At 37.2% G+C, this 21,508-nt stretch overlaps 1 protein-coding gene across 9 annotated transcripts in view; it reads left to right on the top strand.

Annotated features, from left to right (window-relative positions):
- The window catches only part of mrtfaa (myocardin related transcription factor Aa), a 61,401-nt gene that overhangs the window by 27,527 nt on the left and 12,366 nt on the right, over window positions 1-21,508 (top strand). For all 9 annotated transcript variants that reach the window (XM_048199049.1, XM_048199067.1, XM_048199010.1 and 6 more), the window contains 5 exons: window positions 6,076-6,141; window positions 16,553-16,608; window positions 16,717-16,792; window positions 16,949-17,110; window positions 19,298-19,458. In XM_048199049.1, coding sequence (XP_048055006.1) covers window positions 6,076-6,141; window positions 16,553-16,608; window positions 16,717-16,792; window positions 16,949-17,110; window positions 19,298-19,458 — 521 coding nt within the window. The remainder of the gene's footprint in view (window positions 1-6,075; window positions 6,142-16,552; window positions 16,609-16,716; window positions 16,793-16,948; window positions 17,111-19,297; window positions 19,459-21,508) is intronic.

The following is a 21,508-nucleotide window of genomic DNA, read 5'->3' on the forward strand; positions in this document are numbered from 1 at the left end:
TGCCTTCACTAACTGCATAGGCCGATACTGTGAATTTAGCTTGCTGTTTCTCTGCCATTGTTTTGGTATTCCTAGGATCCATGCCTCTTGGATTCCCCAAATCAAACGTGCGCGCGCAAGTGGGCAGGTCATGTGTGGCAAAAGGGTGGTTGCCATGGTTGCGAGAGAGTGACAGCCGCCTAAGCCAATCCTATGTTTCGTCCCGGATGGAAATAATGAGCTGTGTTTAATACAGATTAAACGGTCTAGAGTCACTCGATTTTTATACTCTTTTTATCAGAGTTCTTACATTTTAATTATGCATGTATATATATAGAAAGTTTAAACAAATTTGGAACAAAATTTCTTACCTACCCTGCCTTTAAAGTCTTCTGAAGAGACACAATCACTTTACATGATGAACAAGTTTAAATTGGGCTTTTATAAACACTGATCAGCGAACATTCATAAAGTACTCAAATATAGTAAACAGAAGCTCAAACATACTTCATTGATGCAGGAGAAAACCTCATTGGTTCTTGCAGAAGCTCAAACATGCTGCGTAACACACGAGAATGAACCTCAATGGTTCTTGATGAAGCTCAAACGTGCTGTGTAACACATGAGACCAAGCCTCAGTGGTTCTTGAGGAAGCTCAAACACACGTAACACACGAGAATGAGCCTCAAAGGTTCTTGTGGAAGCTTAAACGTGCTGTGTAGCACATGAGAACAAGCCTCATTGGTTCTTGCGGAAGCTCAGATGTGCTGCGTAACATGAGAATGAAACTCATTGGTTCTTGAGCTCAAACACACGCATAACACGAGAATGAACTTCACTGGTTCTTGAGGAAGCTCAAACGTGCTGCGTAACACGAGAATGAACCTCATTGGTTCTTGCGGAAGCTCAAACGTGCTGCGTAACACACATGAGAATGAACCTTATTGGTTCTTGCGGAAGCTCAAACGTGCTGCGTAACACACATGAGAATGAACCTCACTGGTTCTTGAGGAAGCTCAGATGTGCTGCGTAACACATGAGAATGAACCTCATTGGTTCTTGAGGAAGCTCAAACGTGCTGCGTAACACACATGAGAATGAACCTCACTGGTTCTTGAGGAAGCTCAGATGTGCTGCGTAACACGAGAATGAACCTCACTGGTTCTTGAGGAAGCTCAGATGTGCTGCGTAACACGAGAATGAACCTCATTGGTTCTTGAGGAAGCTCAAACGTGCTGCGTAACACAAGAATGAACCTTATTGGTTCTTGAGGAAGCTCAAATGTGCTGCGTAACACTAGAATGAACCTTATTGGTTCTTGAGGAAGCTCAGATGTGCTGTGTAACACGAGAATGAACCTCATTGGTTCTTGAGGAAGCTCAAATGTGCTGCGTAACACGAAAATGAACCTCACTGGTTCTTGAGGAAGCTCAGATGTGCTGCGTAACACAAGAATGAACCTCATTGGTTCTTGAGGAAGCTCAAATGTGCTGCGTAACACTAGAATGAACCTTATTGGTTCTTGAGGAAGCTCAAACGTGCTGCGTAACACACATGAGAATGAACCTTATTGGTTCTTGCGGAAGCTCAAACATGCTGCGTAACACACATGAGAATGAACCTCACTGGTTCTTGAGGAAGCTCAGATGTGCTGCGTAACACATGAGAATGAACCTCATTGGTTCTTGAGGAAGCTCAAACGTGCTGCGTAACACACATGAGAATGAACCTCACTGGTTCTTGAGGAAGCTCAGATGTGCTGCGTAACACGAGAATGAACCTCACTGGTTCTTGAGGAAGCTCAGATGTGCTGCGTAACACGAGAATGAACCTCATTGGTTCTTGAGGAAGCTCAAACGTGCTGCGTAACACAAGAATGAACCTTATTGGTTCTTGAGGAAGCTCAAATGTGCTGCGTAACACTAGAATGAACCTTATTGGTTCTTGAGGAAGCTCAGATGTGCTGTGTAACACGAGAATGAACCTCATTGGTTCTTGAGGAAGCTCAAATGTGCTGCGTAACACGAAAATGAACCTCACTGGTTCTTGAGGAAGCTCAGATGTGCTGCGTAACACAAGAATGAACCTCATTGGTTCTTGAGGAAGCTCAAATGTGCTGCGTAACACTAGAATGAACCTTATTGGTTCTTGAGGAAGCTCAAACGTGCTGCGTAACACGAGAATGAACCTCATTGGTTCTTGAGGAAGCTCAAATGTGCTGCGTAACACGAAAATGAACCTCACTGGTTCTTGAGGAAGCTCAGATGTGCTGCGTAACACAAGAATGAACCTCATTGGTTCTTGAGGAAGCTCAAATGTGCTGCGTAACACTAGAATGAACCTTATTGGTTCTTGAGGAAGCTCAGATGTGCTGTGTAACACGAGAATGAACCTCACTGGTTCTTAAGGAAGCTCAAACGTGCTGCGTAACACGAGAATGAACCTCATTGGTTCTTGAGGAAGCTCAAATGTGCTGCGTAACACGAAAATGAACCTCACTGGTTCTTGAGGAAGCTCAGATGTGCTGTGTAACACGAGAATGAACCTCACTGGTTCTTAAGAAAGCTCAAACGTGCTGCGTAACACAAGAATGAACCTCATTGGTTCTTGAGGAAGCTCAAATGTGCTGTGTAACACGAGAATGAACCTCACTGGTTCTTGAGGAAGCTCAGATGTGCTGTGTAACACGAGAATGAACCTCACTGGTTCTTAAGGAAGCTGAAACGTGCTGCGTAACACACATGAGAATGAACCTCCCTGGTTCTTAAGGAAGCTCAAACGTGCTGCGTAACACAAGAAGGAACCTCATTGGTTCTTGAGGAAGCTCAAACGTGCTGCGTAACACAAGAATGAACCTCATTGGTTCTTGAGGAAGCTCAAATGTGCTGCGTAACACGAGAATGAACCTCACTGGTTCTTGAGGAAGCTCAGATGTGCTGTGTAACACGAGAATGAACCTCACTGGTTCTTAAGGAAGCTCAAACGTGCTGCGTAACACAAGAATGAACCTCATTGGTTCTTGAGGAAGCTCAAACGTGCTGCGTAACACAAGAAGGAACCTCATTGGTTCTTGAGGAAGCTCAGATGTGCTGTGTAACACACATGAGAATGAACCTCCCTGGTTCTTAAGGAAGCTCAAATGTGCTGCGTAACACGAGAATGAACCTCACTGGTTCTTGAGGAAGCTCAGATGTTCTGTGTAACACGAGAATGAACCTCATTGGTTCTTGAGGAAGCTCAGATGTGCTGTGTAACACACATGAGAATGAACCTCCCTGGTTCTTAAGGAAGCTCAGATGTGCTGTGTAACACGAGAATGAACCTCACTGGTTCTTAAGGAAGCTCAAACGTGCTGCGTAACACAAGAATGAACCTCATTGGTTCTTGAGGAAGCTCAAATGTGCTGCGTAACACAAGAATGAACCTCACTGGTTCTTGAGGAAGCTCAGATGTGCTGTGTAACACGAGAATGAACCTCACTGGTTCTTAAGGAAGCTCAGACGTGCTGCGTAACACACATGAGAATGAACCTCCCTGGTTCTTAAGGAAGCTCAAATGTGCTGCGTAACAAGAGAATGAACCTCACTGGTTCTTGAGGAAGCTCAAACGTGCTGCGTAACACGAGAATGAACCTCACTGGTTCTTAAGGAAGCTCAAACGTGCTGCGTAACACAAGAATGAACCTCATTGGTTCTTGAGGAAGCTCAAATGTGCTGCGTAACACGAGAATGAACCTCACTGGTTCTTGAGGAAGCTCAGATGTGCTGTGTAACACGAGAATGAACCTCACTGGTTCTTAAGGAAGCTCAAACATGCTGCGTAACACAAGAATGAACCTCATTGGTTCTTGAGGAAGCTCAAACGTGCTGCGTAACACGAGAATGAACCTCATTGGTTCTTGAGGAAGCTCAGATGTTCTGCGTAACACGAGAATGAACCTCATTGGTTCTTGAGGAAGCTCAGATGTTCTGTGTAACACGAGAATGAACCTCATTGGTTCTTGCGGAAGCTCAAACGTGCTGCGAAACACACATGAGAATGAACCTCATTGGTTCTTGCGGAAGCTCAGATGTGCTGCGTAACACACAAGAATGAACTTCATTGGTTCTTGAGGAAGCTCAGATGTGCTGCGTAACACGAGAATGATCCTCATTGGTTCTTGAGGAAGCTCAAACGCGCTGCGTAACGCACAAGAATGAACCACACTGGTTCTTGAGGAAGCCCAAACATGCTGCGTAACACATGATAATGAACCTCACTGGTTCTTGCGGAAGCCCAAACATGCTGCGTAACACATGATAATTAACCTCACTGGTTCTTGTGGAAGCCCAAACATGCTGCATAACACATGAGAATGAACCTCATTTTCGAGCACAAACACACGTGTAACACGATAATGAACCTCACTGGTTCTTGCGGAAGCTCAAACGTGCTGCGTAACACATGAAAATGGACATCAACGTTCTTGTGTAAGCTCAAAATACACTTTTATTGGAGGGACAGAACATTACATTTAAAATATCTTTTGTGTTTTGAAGATTTTTGGGTGAACTAATCCTTTAATGAAAATGTAATAATATTTAATAAACATTTTGTATCTATCATACTTTGTTAATATTGCTCACGGAATGCTTTTTTCTGCCTGTTTTGGCAGCTCTTACTGTATTTCCACTAACATCTAGATACATGCATGTTCACTCTAAACCACCACATGGTTAATGACAAAACCAGGGAGCAAATGTGTAAAAATGTCAGATGCGAGAAGTAAAACCACAGCGAGAGATGGCTCGATTTAGCCTCATATCATGTTATTAATCTAACACAGAGGAGCCCGTTCCCTCATGGTGGTGTTTAGTTGCATGTTTGTTACATGAACGACTTGGTTATGCATTCTCATAGATGCTTTAAGTTTTTAACCACCTGATGTTTCAGATAAAACTTTTTTTTTTTAATTGCACTACTGTTGATGTTTCTTCTAATGAAGGAGATGGATGCTTGACTTTTGGATTTGCAATGGTGGACATTTGTAAATAATTATACTTTAATGCTGTTGACAAACTTTGGTTAATCCAAATATGAGCCAATGAGCAAGAACCTTGTGCTCTGTCTGATTATTTTACCTCATGTCTTGTCGCTTTACTGGTAAATCGCTTGATCAAGCACATTTTTGTTGTTGTTGTGACTGTATCTTTGAGGTTTCAGTCCAACCCCAGATAACCTGTGAAGATGTTTGCTTTAAGAAGTATACATGTCCATAACTCTAGCGTCTATATTGTATTATTCATGGTAGATGTGCCATGATCATTTTAATACAAGCTTCTAGGTGTAATGTAGTTTCAAACACTCTTCATTGCATTTTCATGGAATTGACAGTCTGTCTTCCTGTGGTAAGCCGTAGAAACATCTCACACACTTGCTTCTGTTTTTAATTGAATGTAGAAACAGGAAGAGGAAGTATGTTGTAGTCTGTACTCTCTCCTCTCTGACTGATAAGCTCTCTGCCGGCTGTCAGGAAGAGCTTGTTCGAGGGGAGGATGAAGGAGACAGATCGAGCTACTCGCCGGGTATTTTATCAACTTGTGTGTCTTCTGTCATGATGTATTTCCTTACATTTATAGCGTGCTGTCTCATAAACATTCACATATTGAGGCATTATAATAGTAATGAAATACATTGAATCATTTTGTACAGAGTAACTTTTTTTTTCAGTTCAGTTGTGTTTCTGTTTTGAGAGTTTCAAATGTTTTTATTGCACAAGACCTGCCTGTTAGCATCTAGCTAGCACTCTTTTAGCTTTTTTTACTAAGTTTCAGTCTATGAAATGTTTCATTTTGTGTATATATGTATAGTTTTGTCTGCACTTTTGACATATATGGTTGATAATGCTTATCTGAATCTAAATGTACAGTTTGTCAATCTTTTCATTGTGTAACAGTGGTACATCATATCCCAATAATTCATTAAATTAGTTAAATGAGTACTTTTAACCCTCTTAGTTAACCTGTTGTCTAACTCAGAATTGATTTGGAGTCATTTTGCGTCCTTGATAATAATATATATGATATATGTCTTCATCTTTGACTTTTTCTCTTCTAGTGCTCCAACTAAAACTTCAGCAGAGACGGACTCGAGAAGAACTGGTTAGCCAGGGGATCATGCCACGTAAGAACCACTCACACTCTCCTAGTAGTACTAGTTAATAATCTGTCATATTATGCGGTTCTGTTAGTGGATCTTTTGTTCCACTGACGTTTTGTAGTTCATCCCGAATGTTCTCTTGATTTGTATCTTGAAGATATTTTTCCTTCTTTTGCACAAGTTTCGTCCCACACCTGGCGTACGGTTTAAATCCGTTTTTGAATCTAAGTAAAATGTAGCTTTATCTTGTGGTTAAACCTAGCAGGTATAGCTAGTCTCTCTCATCCTGTGTAAGAAGCTGATTTGGTTTGGTAAACATAGTCGAACTCATTTCCTTTTGCGTTGTGGTTTCACCGAGCAAGAAAGGTTGGCCCATTCATCTCAAAACTATGATTTCTCTGCTTAACTGTCGGGTCATCAGTATTCTGATGATGCCTAGCCTACGCACTCGATTTTGGCAAAAATGTTTCCATCTTGTGTTGTCTGGAGATGTATAGTTAAAAGATAGTTTACATGATGATTTGAATGCGTAATGATGAGTAAAACGAGTACCCAGAGGTCTCAACCACACATAGATCCCAATGTATGTTTGAACAAGCTCTTTTTGAGGTCAAAACTTTAAAGTAGCTTAGCCTGAATAACTCAACATATCTCTCACACTTTTCCTTTTTTACATGTTCTACTTCACCAAGTATCTCATAGAAGAATTATCAAATTATATTTAAAGGATTAGTTCACTTTAAAATGAAAATTACCCCAAGCTTTACTCACCCTCAAGCCATCCTAGGTGTATATGACTTTCTTCTTTCTGATGAACGCAATTGGAGTTGGATCAACGAGTATGAGCTGAAGAAAGTGTCTCCATCCACATCCATCCATCATGAACATACTCCGCACGGCGCCGGGGGGTTAATAAAGGCCTTTTGAAGCGAAGCGATGGTTTTTGTGTAAAAAAAATAAATCCATATTTAACAAGTTATCAAGTTAACAAAATATCTAGCTTCCGCCAAGACCACCTTCCGTATTGAACTTACGGAAAAAGCGTAACTCATGCAACGTCAGTTACCCTTTTTTCCGTAAGTTCAATACGGAAGGTGTAGGACGAACTACGAGAGGCGTTACAGTTGAATACGTAAGTAGAATACGGAAGCCGTTCTGGCGGAAGCTAGATATTGGCTCGAGACCTAGGATGGCTTGAGGGTGAGTTAAGTTTGGGGTAATTTTCATTTTAAAGTGAACTAATCCTTTAATTACTCGAGGTACATCTCATACAGTAGCTAAGATGTTGTGCAAGCAGAATTTTTGACATTTAGCATTCGGTCTGCTGATGTAATTAGGGACTTTTGTTATTTTAAAGACATTTTTGTATCAGTGCACATAAGCTGCCATGTTCAGGATGGTTCGGTTATGCTTACAAGTTTTTTAGTGGTTGTCAAGTGTAGCCAGGTGAGAAGTTTGAGTCGCGTCATTCTAGATTGGTGATGTGTCTGAGACCTTTATGTTAAGCGTCTTGTTCACACATAGCTGAGACTTTAACACTAAACTTGGCTCACACAGGAAGCACGGTTTAAAAAATGCAACTCTTTTAGACACCTAAAAGATCTTAATATAAATGTGATCCATTTATCAGCCTTCAAAAATATTCTAAACGCTGTTGTATGAGCTGTTATGGGTTATTCCGATGTACTTCTATTATGGTTGTATAGCACTGAAAGTCTTTTTATATTGTAGGGTATGATTTAAATGTCTAACTAGCTATGTTTGCAAATTTAATTCATGTGAATGACTGAATATCACATTATTGCACAAATAACACAAGCAGTGTTTCCATACAATGTTTTTAAGAGAAGGACAGAGGAGCAGTAAATATTTTATTTTATTTTAACCACTGCATTTACAAAACCAATTACAGAATCTGTCTCATTTTGTTTCCAAGTTTCCAACACTGCTAATCATGTACATGACAAACTTACCACCAGTAGCATTCATCTCTGGCTCTACTCCTATACAAAACATTATAAACTTCTGAGGATATCTGGGGAATAGACTAGACTAGTTATTCTGGAGCATATCTAGTTATATAATCCAAATGATCGGACTGATGTGATGTTTCCATTGCTCTGGCCCTTCATTTGCATCTGAATATTAGTTTGCATTTTGAGTATTTATTTAAAGGTCTTAAATTTCATTCTCTCAAATCTGTAGATACCCTGCAACCATCTCATTTTGTCTCCAGAGATCTGGTCTAATTTCGCATATGTACTTTGCATATGTGTCTCTTTTTTTCCATTTGAATTTACAGTAGGAAATATAACAGTTAAGTATTTTAGTTTACTGTTTGAATTAGGGAAAAAAATGTCCAATATGTGCCAGTTTAACCTACAATACTCTAATTATGATATGATTACAGATATATTAAATGCACATTCCTTATTAAAGCATGCACCCAATATGAAATTTGATGTCAATTTATGTTTGTTTTGTATTAAATCTTGATTGTGTGACTGGCCCTTTAAGAAGGCGTGTCAATGGTGGAACCACCAAACGCTTGCTTAAGATCTCTTCTTAGAATTGTCTTTAAAAGAAAAAGAAATGAAAACCAGAAAAGAAGAAGCAGAGAGTTCAGACTAGGTGACACTTCCCTTTAGTAGTTTTATGTAATGCTTCATACTGGTCCCATATTATCTTCCAGCATCTGTGATCCAATTTAAACCCAGTGTCTGCTGATATCAGCATTTTGCTTGGCACATTGACTGGGCTGTCAACTGTTCAACCATCAACAATGATGCCATAGAACACACTAAGAAGCAATTTCTTTGTGATTTCCTTAATTACCTGCAATTTTATTTTTTATTTATTATTAATTTATTTAATTTTTACATTTATTTTTTTAATACCATGTGTAAAGATAATCAAAAAAAAAAGAAGGTTTGAGAAACCTGTTTGAAAACAGTCATTGCAAATCTATCCCAGGATTCTAAGGTGCGTCTGAATTTGCATGCTTATGCACTATTCTATGACGTTTGGTAGTATAAATAGTTCATTCAGTAAAATTCATACACTACCAGGGCTGCCCCCTAATAGTTGACTAATTGTTAGTAGGTGAGAAGAGGCTTAGTCAACCAAATTTTAATTAGTCACAGAAAAAACAAACTCCAAAGGAATTGGCGAAGTCACGCAGTCTAATGGACAGATTGTTCACATTGCTGGTCCATTTGGTAATTATGTCAGGCAGGAAATCCAATTTTCACCTAAAACTTGTCAGTAGCTAGCTTAACGTTAGCCACTCTACATGGCAGATCGCTCTAACATTAATGTTAAACTGTTAAAATGAAAAATGTGCGCAAATCCAAGTGTTCGTGCGGAGTCTGGAAGCTAACTTAGTACAGTGCTTACGTATTTCTCTCTATAGACGCATCCACTATACTGCAGAGATGAGAATCAGCATTGTTAACTTCATTTTTGTTGGTGACATTGACTCAGAAAACACTAGTTTGTTTGTTTATATATATATATATATATAATATGTGTGTAATTAAATTCGTATCATAAACAAGCAACTAGTCAGCCAATAGCTTGAAAGAATGACAACTAGTTGACTAGAAAAGTCTGAAGAAGCCCTCAGAATTAGCTTTTAATCTAAAAGTTTTAGTCGCAGTAGATCTGCTGTTATTTGTATTGCAGACATGAAGCATGTCGAATACACATTAGCACACTTACACATGAGTCCAAGTTAAAGATATTTTGTGCGGTCCTACTCATAGTGAGTGCATGACTAGCCATGCTCTTCATTTGAGTGAGTCACACACACACACACACACACACACACACACACACACACACACAGACACACACATACTCGGTTGAGCTAGTGAGCAGGTGATAAGCAGTGTATTTAAATCCATGCCATGTTTCCCATTATATCTGTTAGTAAAAGGTCAGACGCCTGTTATAACCATCAAAGCCATTCGCTTTCCATTTGCTTTCCTAATCCTTTTGATTATACGAAGCAAACTACATACTTTGTGGAGAGAATATAGAAAGTCGTTTGGATGGAAATGGTCTTTCCAGAATAGAAATAAACAGCAATGACAGCAGATGGCAACCTAAGGGGGATCTTTACAGCTCTCACCCAATAACTGTCTGGATCTAAATATGGATCCCAGGGGGAAAGAAAAGCCACCAGCAAATGTGCAAATGTGTATCGGCTCTTTTAGAATATTCCTAAGCACTACTTTCACTGTCTTCTCCCTTTCACTTCCTGTGTATGTCTGCACTTCCTGTCAACTTGAATGCCCTCATTCGCTCTTATCTGCCTTTTCTGATCACCCTGATTACTGAGTCAACATCTCCTACTTTCAAGTTAATGCTTCCCCTATTAAAACCTATTAATACAACTTCCAGAAATAAGTACAATTTGACCTTTGACGCATCAGAACCATCAGGCCAGATTGTAAATTTAGTTTTTCTAATTTTAAAAATCATTATTTAACAGTGATTATTATAGTTTTGATTTTAATGTTTATTCCTGATTATTTTCAGTTTGTCCTTTTTAATTTAGATTATTTTTACATTTTCACTCCAACTTTAGTATATATATATATATATATATATATATATATATATATATATATATATATATATATATATATATATATATATATATATATATATATATATATATATATAAATATAAAATTAGTTTAAATTTAGTTCTTTTTGGATTTAGTTTTAGGGTTATTATTTTGATAGACATTCTGCTGACTATAAGTGACTTTGCAACTACTGTATATGTCAACGTATTCTACTAACCCAAACCCTAACAGTCTACTTATACTCTAATAAGTGTTAGTTGACATGTAGTTTAAAAGTTACTTATGGTTCGTAGATTGACTAAAGTGGACTAATGAAATAAAGTATAAACACTTTAGGCTGTGTTTATGTATGTTTGTACTAAATGATCACGACTGTCTATAGAAGTCATGTTATAAAATAATTTGAAATATGATGCTATATTGACTATTCTGCATCAAAAACTAAAACTAAGAACAATTTGTGGCCGATTTTATATATTTCTTTAAATTGTATTATCTGAAAAGGTTTTTGCATTTATATTAGGTTTTTTTTTTTTTTTTCAGAAGTTAAAAAAAGTTTTCATGCATTTTGTTTGTTTACGTTAATGATGCTTATAAAAGGTAATTGATTTAGTCACAGGAGAAGTTAAAGTTGAGAAACAATCTGTTGAGAGACAATCTGTGTTGTCAGCACAGTGAATCACATATCCAGGATGCAGTTCAGAAAGGAAACCTGAAGATTTGAGCCTAAGTTTTGACGTGGATGTGGTTACAGGGACTTTCTGCTTAAAATTCTGATTACATAACCTAAAAAAAACATTTAGGGCCCTATTTTAGCGATCTAAGTGCATGGTCTAAAGCGCATGGCGCAAGTGCGCTAAAGCATGTCTGAATCCACTTTTGCTAGTTAAAAATGGTCAGCGCCCTTGGCACATGGTCTTAAAGGATTAGTCCACTTTTAAATACACTTTTCCTGATAATTTACTCACCCCCATGTCATCCAAGATGTTCATGTCTTTCTTTCGTCAGTCGAAAAGAAATGAAGGTTTTTGAGGAAAACAGTCCAGGATTTTTCTCCTTACAGTGGATTTCAATGGCTACCAACAGGTTGAAGGTCAAAATGACAGTTTCAGTGCAGCTTGTGTTCAATGTTCTACGCCTTCCCTATTCAAGTTACGGAACGAACGCGGCGCCAGTTTCGTTTTTTTCCGTAACTTGAATAGGGAAGGCGTAGGACATTCAGCGTAAGCGTTATGAAGAATGCGGAAGCGGAAAGTACGTTCAAGGCGATATTTTGTTTATAAAGCATAAACGGTTGTATTTTTTCCGAAAATGACCGATCGATTCGCTAGATAAGACCCTTATTACTCGTCTGGTATCGTTTAAAGCCCTTGAAGCTGCACTGAAACTGTCATTTTGACCTTCAACCTGTTGGTAGCCATTGAAATCCACTGTAAGGAGAAAAATCCTGGAATGTTTTCCTCAAAAACCTTCATTTCTTTTCGACTGACGAAAGAAAGACATGAACATCTTGGATGACATGGGGGTGAGTAAATTTATCAGGAAAAGTGTATTTAAAAGTGGACTAATCCTTTAAAGGGTTGTCCCTAGTCTCTTAATGAGTAATGGGTGTGTTATGGGCGTATCGTGCAATAAACCAACCTCTCTCATCTCCCATTCCCTTTAAAAGCCAGTTGCGCTCACGCCATGGCGGATTCACTGTTTACATGGCGGAATTTGCAAGCGGAAAAACTGAACGCTTCTCTAGTGTGGAAACGGAAGCGCGCAAGCAGACCATCTACAGGACAAGCCAGATTCCACCAAAGCATTTTTATCTTTATGCACATAATAATCCCATATAAACATATAAACACATCTTTTATATTGTAATCCTTTTATTTTTAATATTTGGCATGTTTGTGTGCTGCTGTGTGTCCCTGTGTGTAATAAGCAGAGTGTACGCGCGTTGTGCACCCGCATATAGGCATTTTACTAACACGCTCTTTAAATAACAAAACAAATACTGCACCATTGACTTTAGACTAGGTTTCAGTTGGTCAATGGTGCAGTCTATTTCATTTGCCTCAAAATAGTAATGCGCCAACCACACCTCGTTTTCAGACCAGCATGCCCATGGGAGCAAATGCCTTTGCCATTTAAACAATGTGGCGCAGGGTGTGAAAATGATAACTGCGTTGGGCTGAAACTACGCCTGCCGCCGCATTCTGCCAGGTGTGTGATAGGGATACTGCATAAAGCCTCAACAGGTATCTACAAATGCAGTTCTAAAGGTTTTACAACACAAATTAATTGTGTTTGAGCCTTAACTTTCACTTTTTCAGTCTTAGTAATTTCTCATTTGTAGATGACCCTCATAGGACCCTCATTTGACTCATAATCAGATTTAGTAATTGGTCTGTCTAAGATTTTGATGTCAGATAAAGCAACCTTATTTGAATTATGCAATGAATCACTAATATCAAGATGGCGGTTGGGTGACGTAGCATTTGATGGGGTGTTAGAGCTGAAAATGATGATGAGAATTCACACAGAAGAAGTGGTTTTTCACACTAACCTCATAATTTCTCTCTCACACACTTTTCTCTCTTCGGGCAGATAATTGCATTTTTGCTGGTCAGGGTTAAAGGGCATTGTGTGTGTATTTGTGTGTCTGTGTGTTGCTGTGGGCAGTGCATGAACCACTTTGACCTCACAGACCAGAATCTCTCAACAAACAACAACCAGTACTCCTCTTATTTTTCTTGCTTTATTCCAGCCCACTCTTTTTCTTTCTTTCCTCATGCTGTCATTGCATTTATCTCTAAGATTATATATTGTTTTTTATTTTTCTGTGTTTGTGGCTTTGTAATTCTCATTCATTGTATGCAGGGTGCAATATATCATAAACATCAAAACGAAAGATTGAATTCCTGTAACATTATGAAAAGGGAAGAGACAAAACATAACGAAAACAATCTAAAGTCTAATGGGAAAATAGGAACAAAAATCATTTTCAGTTGTTTTAGATTGAAAATGTTCTTTTAAATTAAATGTTGCTGTAAATGTTATGTATTATTATGTTGCAATAATATATATTATGAGCAGTATCGCATTCATAGCCGTGCAATATGGCTGTATATCAGCACGGCTGTGATTTGCAGGCTGAGTGCTGTAGGTAATCACAGCGTGCTGATATACAGCCTTATCTCATGGCTACAAGTGTGATATTGCGTTTATACAACAGTTTGATGGCACGAGTGTGTAAATAAATAAGAAATAACAACCAAGTGTCTGATTCATTGTGGACTGATTCAAATCTCAAGTTGACAGTTTGACCAAGCCTCCATTTCTAAAAATTCTAAAACGTCACTTTAGAACTAGTGACGAAGGAATGTTGAGTCCCTCCATTGAGACTCATTGTATTTTGTACAGTATTAGAAAGCGAGAGAGAAAGAGACCTGTGTCTGATAAATCATTTATTCTTCAGGTCAATGTCCATAATATTATATCCATTATAAAAATCAGTTTGAATGTCCACTGAGGAAAGCAATCTTTGTATTTGTCCTTTTTATAGCTAAGGGAATTTTCTATAACATACAGCGCTAAAACAACATCCTTTGTTTACAAAAGTCCCTTTCAATTTAAAAGTCTCTAAAAGTAAATTTAACATAGCCCAATTCGATTTGCTCAGGAGCAAGTAATAGATTAATAAGACCAAAGATCACTGTTTTATGTACCCAAAATCAATTATATCTCATGTTTAACCACTGTAAGAGACAGCGGCAAATTCTTGAAGCACTGGCCGAGATGAAGCTGTTCTCGGCGGGTACACGAGCACTGGCCTGGAGCTCGCATCTCCGAAAACGTCTAAGCAAATTGTAAAATAGGCGCTATGATTAAGTTACATATTCCAGGTCTAAATAACTACATAATCACCTAAAAAACTCTTAAAACTACAGTTTGTGGTACAAGAAATGTAGTATTTGTATTAAAAAAAATGGTGGATTTGCTTGGCCGACATGTCGCTTCAAGCATAGTGATACAAACGGTGAAAAGGTAGGAGTGCTGTTATCACTAAAATATTGCACGGCTATCAGCCAATGAGAATCGAGAACAAGAAAGAACTGTTGTTTGTGTATGTGTGTGAGAATTTTCTTCTGCTCACCAAGGCTACATTTATTTAATTAAAAATACAGTAAAAAACAGTAATATTGAGAAATATTATTACAATTTAAAATAACTGTGTACTATTTAAATATATTTGACAAAGTAATTTATTCCTGTGATGCAAAGCTGAATTTTCAGCATCGTTACTCCAGTCTTCAGTGTCACATGATCCTTCAGAAATCATTCTAATATGCTGATCTGCTGCTCAATAAACATTTATGATTATTTTCAATGTTGAAAACAGTTGTGTACTTTTTTTTTCAGGATTCCTTGATGAATAGAAAGTTCAAAAGAACAGCATTTATCTGAAATACAAAGCTTCTGTAGCATTATACACTACCGTTCAAAAGTTTGGGGTCAGTAAGAATTTTTATTTTTATTTTTTTGAAAAGAAATTAAAGAAATGAATACTTTTATTCAGCAAGGATGCATTAAATCAATCAAAAGTGGCAGTAAAGACATTTATAATGTTACAAAAGATTAGATTTCAGATAAACACTGTTCTTTTGAACTTTCTATTCATCAAATAATCCTGAAAAAAATATTGCACACAAATATTTTGTACAATTGTACACATTAAATGTTTCTTGAGCAGCAAATCAGCATATTAGAATGATTTCTGAAGGATCATGTGACACTGAAGACTGGAGTAATGATGCTGAAAATTCAGCTTTGCATCACAGGAATAAATTACTTTGTGAAATAAATTTAAATAGAAAACAGTTATTTTAAATTGTAATAATATTTCTCAATATTACTGTTTTTTACTGTATTTTTAATTAAATAAATGTAGCCTTGGTGAGCAGACGAAACTTCTTTTAAAAACATTAAAAATCTTAGTGGTTCCAAACTTTTGGACTGTACTGTATATACTGTATATACTGTGTGTGTGTGTGTATATATATATCTATATATATATATATATATATATATATATATATATATATATATATATATATATATATATATATGTGTGTGTGTGTGTGTGTGAGTGTGTGTAATAATATGTTCAGTTCTTTTGAGAGGGGATAATATTTGAGGCAACTTCTCAGAGAGAGGTTAGCCACTTTAAAACGTCCAGCAAACCACCGAGAATTTTTGCATGCGCAAGAACCATTCACCTTTTTCTTCATTAATCTCTAGTTCTCTGTATCACCAGCCGGGCTTTGCTTTCAGTCTCTGTAGAAACGTTGTGCTGACAACTGTGAACCAGGAGGAGAAGCTCTGTTTCAAAGTGTATTAAATATGGGACAGACACACACACACACACGCACACTCAGACTGTGAATCTGCAGGATTAAACTGTCTCTCAGATGTGCCTGTTACGATTTAATATTTTTAGATTTTGCATGTACAAATGCGTATGTGTGCCTGGTATAAAGAGATGTGGTGTAATAAGTTGTTCCTGTATCAAGGTCTTCTACAAGCACTTTTTTTCATTTATATAAAAGTAAAATTTTCACCTGATCCCAAAAAAAAACTATGAAAAGTATTTGCACCACACTGAAGCAAAAACGTTTCTTGCAATCTGCACAGTGTAGATAACAAGTTTGCTATTTACGATTTTTCTCATTTATTGAACAATGTTTTCCATTCTCACAGCTCTTTTCTTTTTTTAAAAATAGAAACTTTATCCATTTTTATGTCAACTTGGATTTAATAGTCTTTTCCCTTTCTGTCTTTTTACTTTGTAGCACTGAAAAGTTCTGCGTCCTTTCATGAGCAGAGACGAAGTTTAGAACGAGCTAGGGTAAGTCCTCCAACCAGTTTTTTTTTTTTTTTTTAATCATCTCTTCTCAGTGAAGCCAAAATAAACACACTCTCACTTTATTTCTCATACTTTCCTCCTGTATCTTAGACTGAGGACTACCTGAAGAGAAAGATCCGCAGTCGCCCAGAGAGGTCAGAGCTGGTCAGGATGCACATTCTTGAAGGTGAGCATTTTATTAACACCCCTTCCAGTTCAAACACAGAAACACACCTCATAGAGAGTCCAGAGGTTAAGACATATACAGAGGCGTCCAAACGTTTAAAAAAATATGACTGGATTATATACAGAATGTTTAACTGTATGTATTTCCTGCATATAGAGACGTCAGCGGAGCCATCTCTTCAGGCCAGGCAGCTTCTGCTGAAACGAGCTCGTCTAGCTGACGACCTGAACGATAAAATCTCCCAGCGGCCTGGTCCGATGGAGCTCATTCACAAAAATATCCTTCCAGTTGACAGCAGCCTCAAACAAGTCATCATAGGTACTAAAGTAAAGCCAGAAACACAATAATGTGTAGTGCTGTCAAAAGTACTGACTTTAGTACCAAGCTGGTGCTGAAATTTTTAAAATGTGATGCTTTGACCAGATTTGTAAATGCCTCTGAATGGCCATTGGGTTGACACACTCATCAGATATGTCTGTGATTGGCTACAATAATCAACATTTCAAAAACACACAGGAGTCTTTTATCAACACTACTAATGTAAACACGCAGTTCAGTAAAAGCTTTATCTAGTTATAGACCAATATACAAACCGTTACAACAAAAACAGTCAGCCATTTAACATGTAGTAATTGGTACTTAATTTAAACTATTATGTATGTATGTCTCATTTTCGTTTATATTATTTTCATTATATTTTTATAATATAGCTAGGACTACAAATAACAATTAGGCTGATAATCTGTCAGTTATTTAATATAAATATTATTATTATTTATTTTTGTAATATTCTTATATATTATCATATATATTCTTTATTTATATATGCATGTACACTGCCCTCCAAAAGTTTGGAAACGCCCTAGAAAAGTGGGGTTTTGGACAATATTGGCGTGAATCCTTTTTAATTTGTGATAATTTTGCACTGATGAGGGACAACACAAACTATGAAAACATATTTTATTATATAAACAGTTTATACATCAAAATATGCACCATTAGCAGCTATCTGACCTAAACTGGGTTCTAATTGGTTCATTGTATCTAAACTTAATTGGAAATCAATTGTTGAAGCTATTAAGGTGTGCTGACCCAAAAATAAATACAAACCTGGGCCAAGTTTAAACCAGTAACCAGGCATCACAGCTGGCAAAGGGGCATGTCTGATTTTGACATGTATATATTGCCATTATTATGTAATCAAAATGAAAATTATTATTGCTGGTCTTCAATGATAATGTCAAGTTACTGTAATGTATTTGCACCAAAAAATGATAAGGATTTATGTTGATCTCGTCCAAAACCACACTTTGCCAGGGGTGTTTCCAAACGTTTGGAGGGCAGTGTATATGCAATACATTATGTGCAATTACTATATAAACTGCTTTCAAACTGATTTTTTCTTTTCTTTTGCAAGTTTAAATAGCTAGAAGGAATATTAATTATATTCAGTGTAAACTAAATAAATAATATTTAAGGAAAACAAAGAACAAGCCTACTGTTAATTGTCTAAGAAATTAGAAATTTGTTGATTAGTTGTTGCAATCTTATATATATATATTGCCATAATATCAAAAAATGAAACTTTAAGATAGCAGTTACAACTTTCAGACTCTCTTTCATCCTCATTCTGTCTAAATCTTTATCTTTTATCTATGTGCCCTTTTCAGTCCTTCCATCTTTCTCTTTATTCGCTGTTTTTGTGAAGCAAAGCTCTATTTTCACGATTTGGATAATTCTCCCATCGAAGCTAACATTCACATTTATATTCCTCTCACTCAACATTTCTGCGGGATCATTCCCTTTTTTCCTCAGTCTACAGCATATCCATACACAGGCACTCCACTGCTCATTCCATTCTTCATATTTATATTCCGCCACGTTCCTGCAGCGGTGCAGAGGGCGATAATTTAATGCGGAGTTATGGTAATGAGATCGGTGTGCATCAAACACCAAGTTAAATTAATTAGAGGGGAATTTACATTAATGTTCATACAGTATATGCCACTCTGTGGTGGCAAGAGTCGATTAACCATGAAGTTTATGCAGCGTCACACAATGCAGCACAGAGAAGGAACACTGAAAGACGTTTGCACAGAATGACTTAAACTGTTTTAATCCCTAAATACCCTAATTAGAGAGTTAATGATTATCGACATAATACCACACTCTCAGAGCATGCTCAAATTAAATCATCCAGTGAAGTTTAAAGGTTTTATTATTCACTCTGGGACAATATCAGTGCAGTGTGAAACAGGGAAATAGTGCACTAAGATCAGAGGTTTCTTTCATGTTGTTTTATCAAATGCATTCTTTTTCTTATTTAAGATCGCTGACTATTTCTATTGCTAAAATATGTATTTTTTTTATATAACCACATAGCAACACCTTGGCATTGTGGCAGTGAGTTTTGTGTTGGTAAACGCCACTGATGTCTTCTTTAGAAAAAGTAAAAATCTTGTATGTTCTACTCTAACCGTTCTTTTTTCGCTGTCTCACCATCAGAGACGGAGTTTCCAAAAGTAGAAGCAGAGAACTCTTCGTTTGATGAGGAAAGCAGTGATGCGTTCTCACCGGAGCAGCTACTCTGTCAGGACTCTCCCCTTGGCCACACCCACATACCTTCTCCACCTGAGATACCAGCCAATGAAACAACACCAAAACAGGTGCCATATCTTAATTTGCATACATAAAATTATACCTCAAAGTGATCGAAGTATATTTTGGGCTTAACATTCAAACATTCAGTGTTGTTATTGTTAACTAAAACTATTACAGATCTTTTCTGTTATTTGAAATAAAGCTGAAATAAAAATGTCAGTTAATTAAGGAGTAATTGACAACAAGCCACTGAATTATTAGAAATACTGTATAATGCACATCCATGGTATTATTGCAGCACCAACGTGAAGCATTAACTCATTTAAGACTGTGCTTATGAAGATACTTGCCAAAAACAGACATTTTGACAATTTTTGTGTGTTTTGATAAAAGAGAACTGAAATCGGTGCTGAGATCTGCTACACAGACAGTGCACCAGTACCGAACTGAGTTCTCTTTTACATCTTATCACACTTGAATAGTTTAAAAACACTTGAATGAATGATTGGCCGATCATAGGATAGGCCTACGTGCAAACAAAGGCCGGCCGTTCTCTCTCACTTCATGGAGCTGGCGAGTGGAATCCAGATAGTGTGATGATCATACACACCGAGTCTGAAATTTTCATCCGAAATTTTTGCACATTAAAAAATAAATGCGACCTCATATTATGTCATTCACGTTTACACACTGCCTCCGAAACTTTCGGCCATCATAAAAAAATTTGGATCGGGTTAAATTTTCGGTGTTTTTCTCATCCGTAGCAAGCATTTTGAGAGGTGTTTTGACAATTCAGAGCCACCATACAAGCGAACGCCAAAATCCAGAATGGTGTCTGGCAAGTTGATTCGCAGCACAAAGTACTGTATGGCAAACAAAGTGTGAAATACATATATATTGGTGGTCGTCTTTTTAATTTGTGGCTCCAGTATCGCTAGCAAAGCATCAAACTGAGCCTCTGACATCCTGAAGTAAACTTTGAATCGCTCGGGATTTTGCTAATTGTTTTCGCAACGGATTCATTTGCAAGGTTTCTGTGTGTAACAACAAATTTTTAAGATGACGAATATGAAAAAATGCATACGAAAATTTCTGACTCAGTGTGCAACGACCTTAACACTAGCCAAAGCAGGCCAAGAAAAAATGGATGCTGCATTAATTTCATTAAATATTTTTATAAAGAAAATATTAAATATTATATTTTAAAATGACAAAAGCATATAACAAAATTAAAATCTGAAAATATAAAAATAAAGGCTAATTCAAAATATTAATACTAGGGGTGTGACGAGATCTCGTGTCACGAGATCTTGCGAGACTAAAATGTGACGAGATTTCTCGTCGAGGCGAAAAGTAGTCTCGTGATATTGCCATGACAGAGTGTTAGGATGATTATGAAGGAATATGGCACCGCTACGTTTACATTACGGCTCCACTGTCGTTTTGCTTTTTATAGAAATAAAAAACATTTAATTCAGTTGGATAACGGTCGCCCCCGCTCCATATTTACAGAGTTACGCGCAATCGCTGAAAGTGAAAGTAAACGCGAGCGCGCATTCAAACGCGATTTCAATACCCGCATTTTGAAAGCTGCTCCCTGATGAATACAGATATCTCTCAATATGAAAGCTATTTTAGGCTGGGCAGTGTAGTTGTAACCATCTCTCAGCTCTGTATCAAAGAAACATTTGGTCTTATTTGCACTTTGAATATTGAGAGAGTGCGGTTATCGTTGCACTTATTGTAAAGTGTTACCATATAAATGAATAACAGCTTTCTCTTAATCTTATTAAGCACAAACATAAGGTTTCATTTGTTAACATTAGTTAATGCACTGTGAACTATCATGAACTAACAATGAATGACTATTTTTATTAACTAACATAAACAAAGGTTAATAAATACTGTAGCAAATATATTGCTCATTGTTAGTTGATGTTTGCTAATTAATGTTAATAAATGAGACCTTATTATAAAGTGTTAACATTTTTATTTTTTATTTCTATGATCAGTTTGTGGAAAGTAGTTCAGTTAGGAGGGTCAAAAGTTGTAGAAGCTCATAAATCATGTACAGTAAGATCTGAAGAGACTGAAATCATACAGAAGAGAAGTCAG

Source organism: Megalobrama amblycephala, linkage group LG1, assembly GCF_018812025.1.
Source record: "Megalobrama amblycephala isolate DHTTF-2021 linkage group LG1, ASM1881202v1, whole genome shotgun sequence".
NCBI lineage: Eukaryota > Metazoa > Chordata > Actinopteri > Cypriniformes > Xenocyprididae > Megalobrama > Megalobrama amblycephala.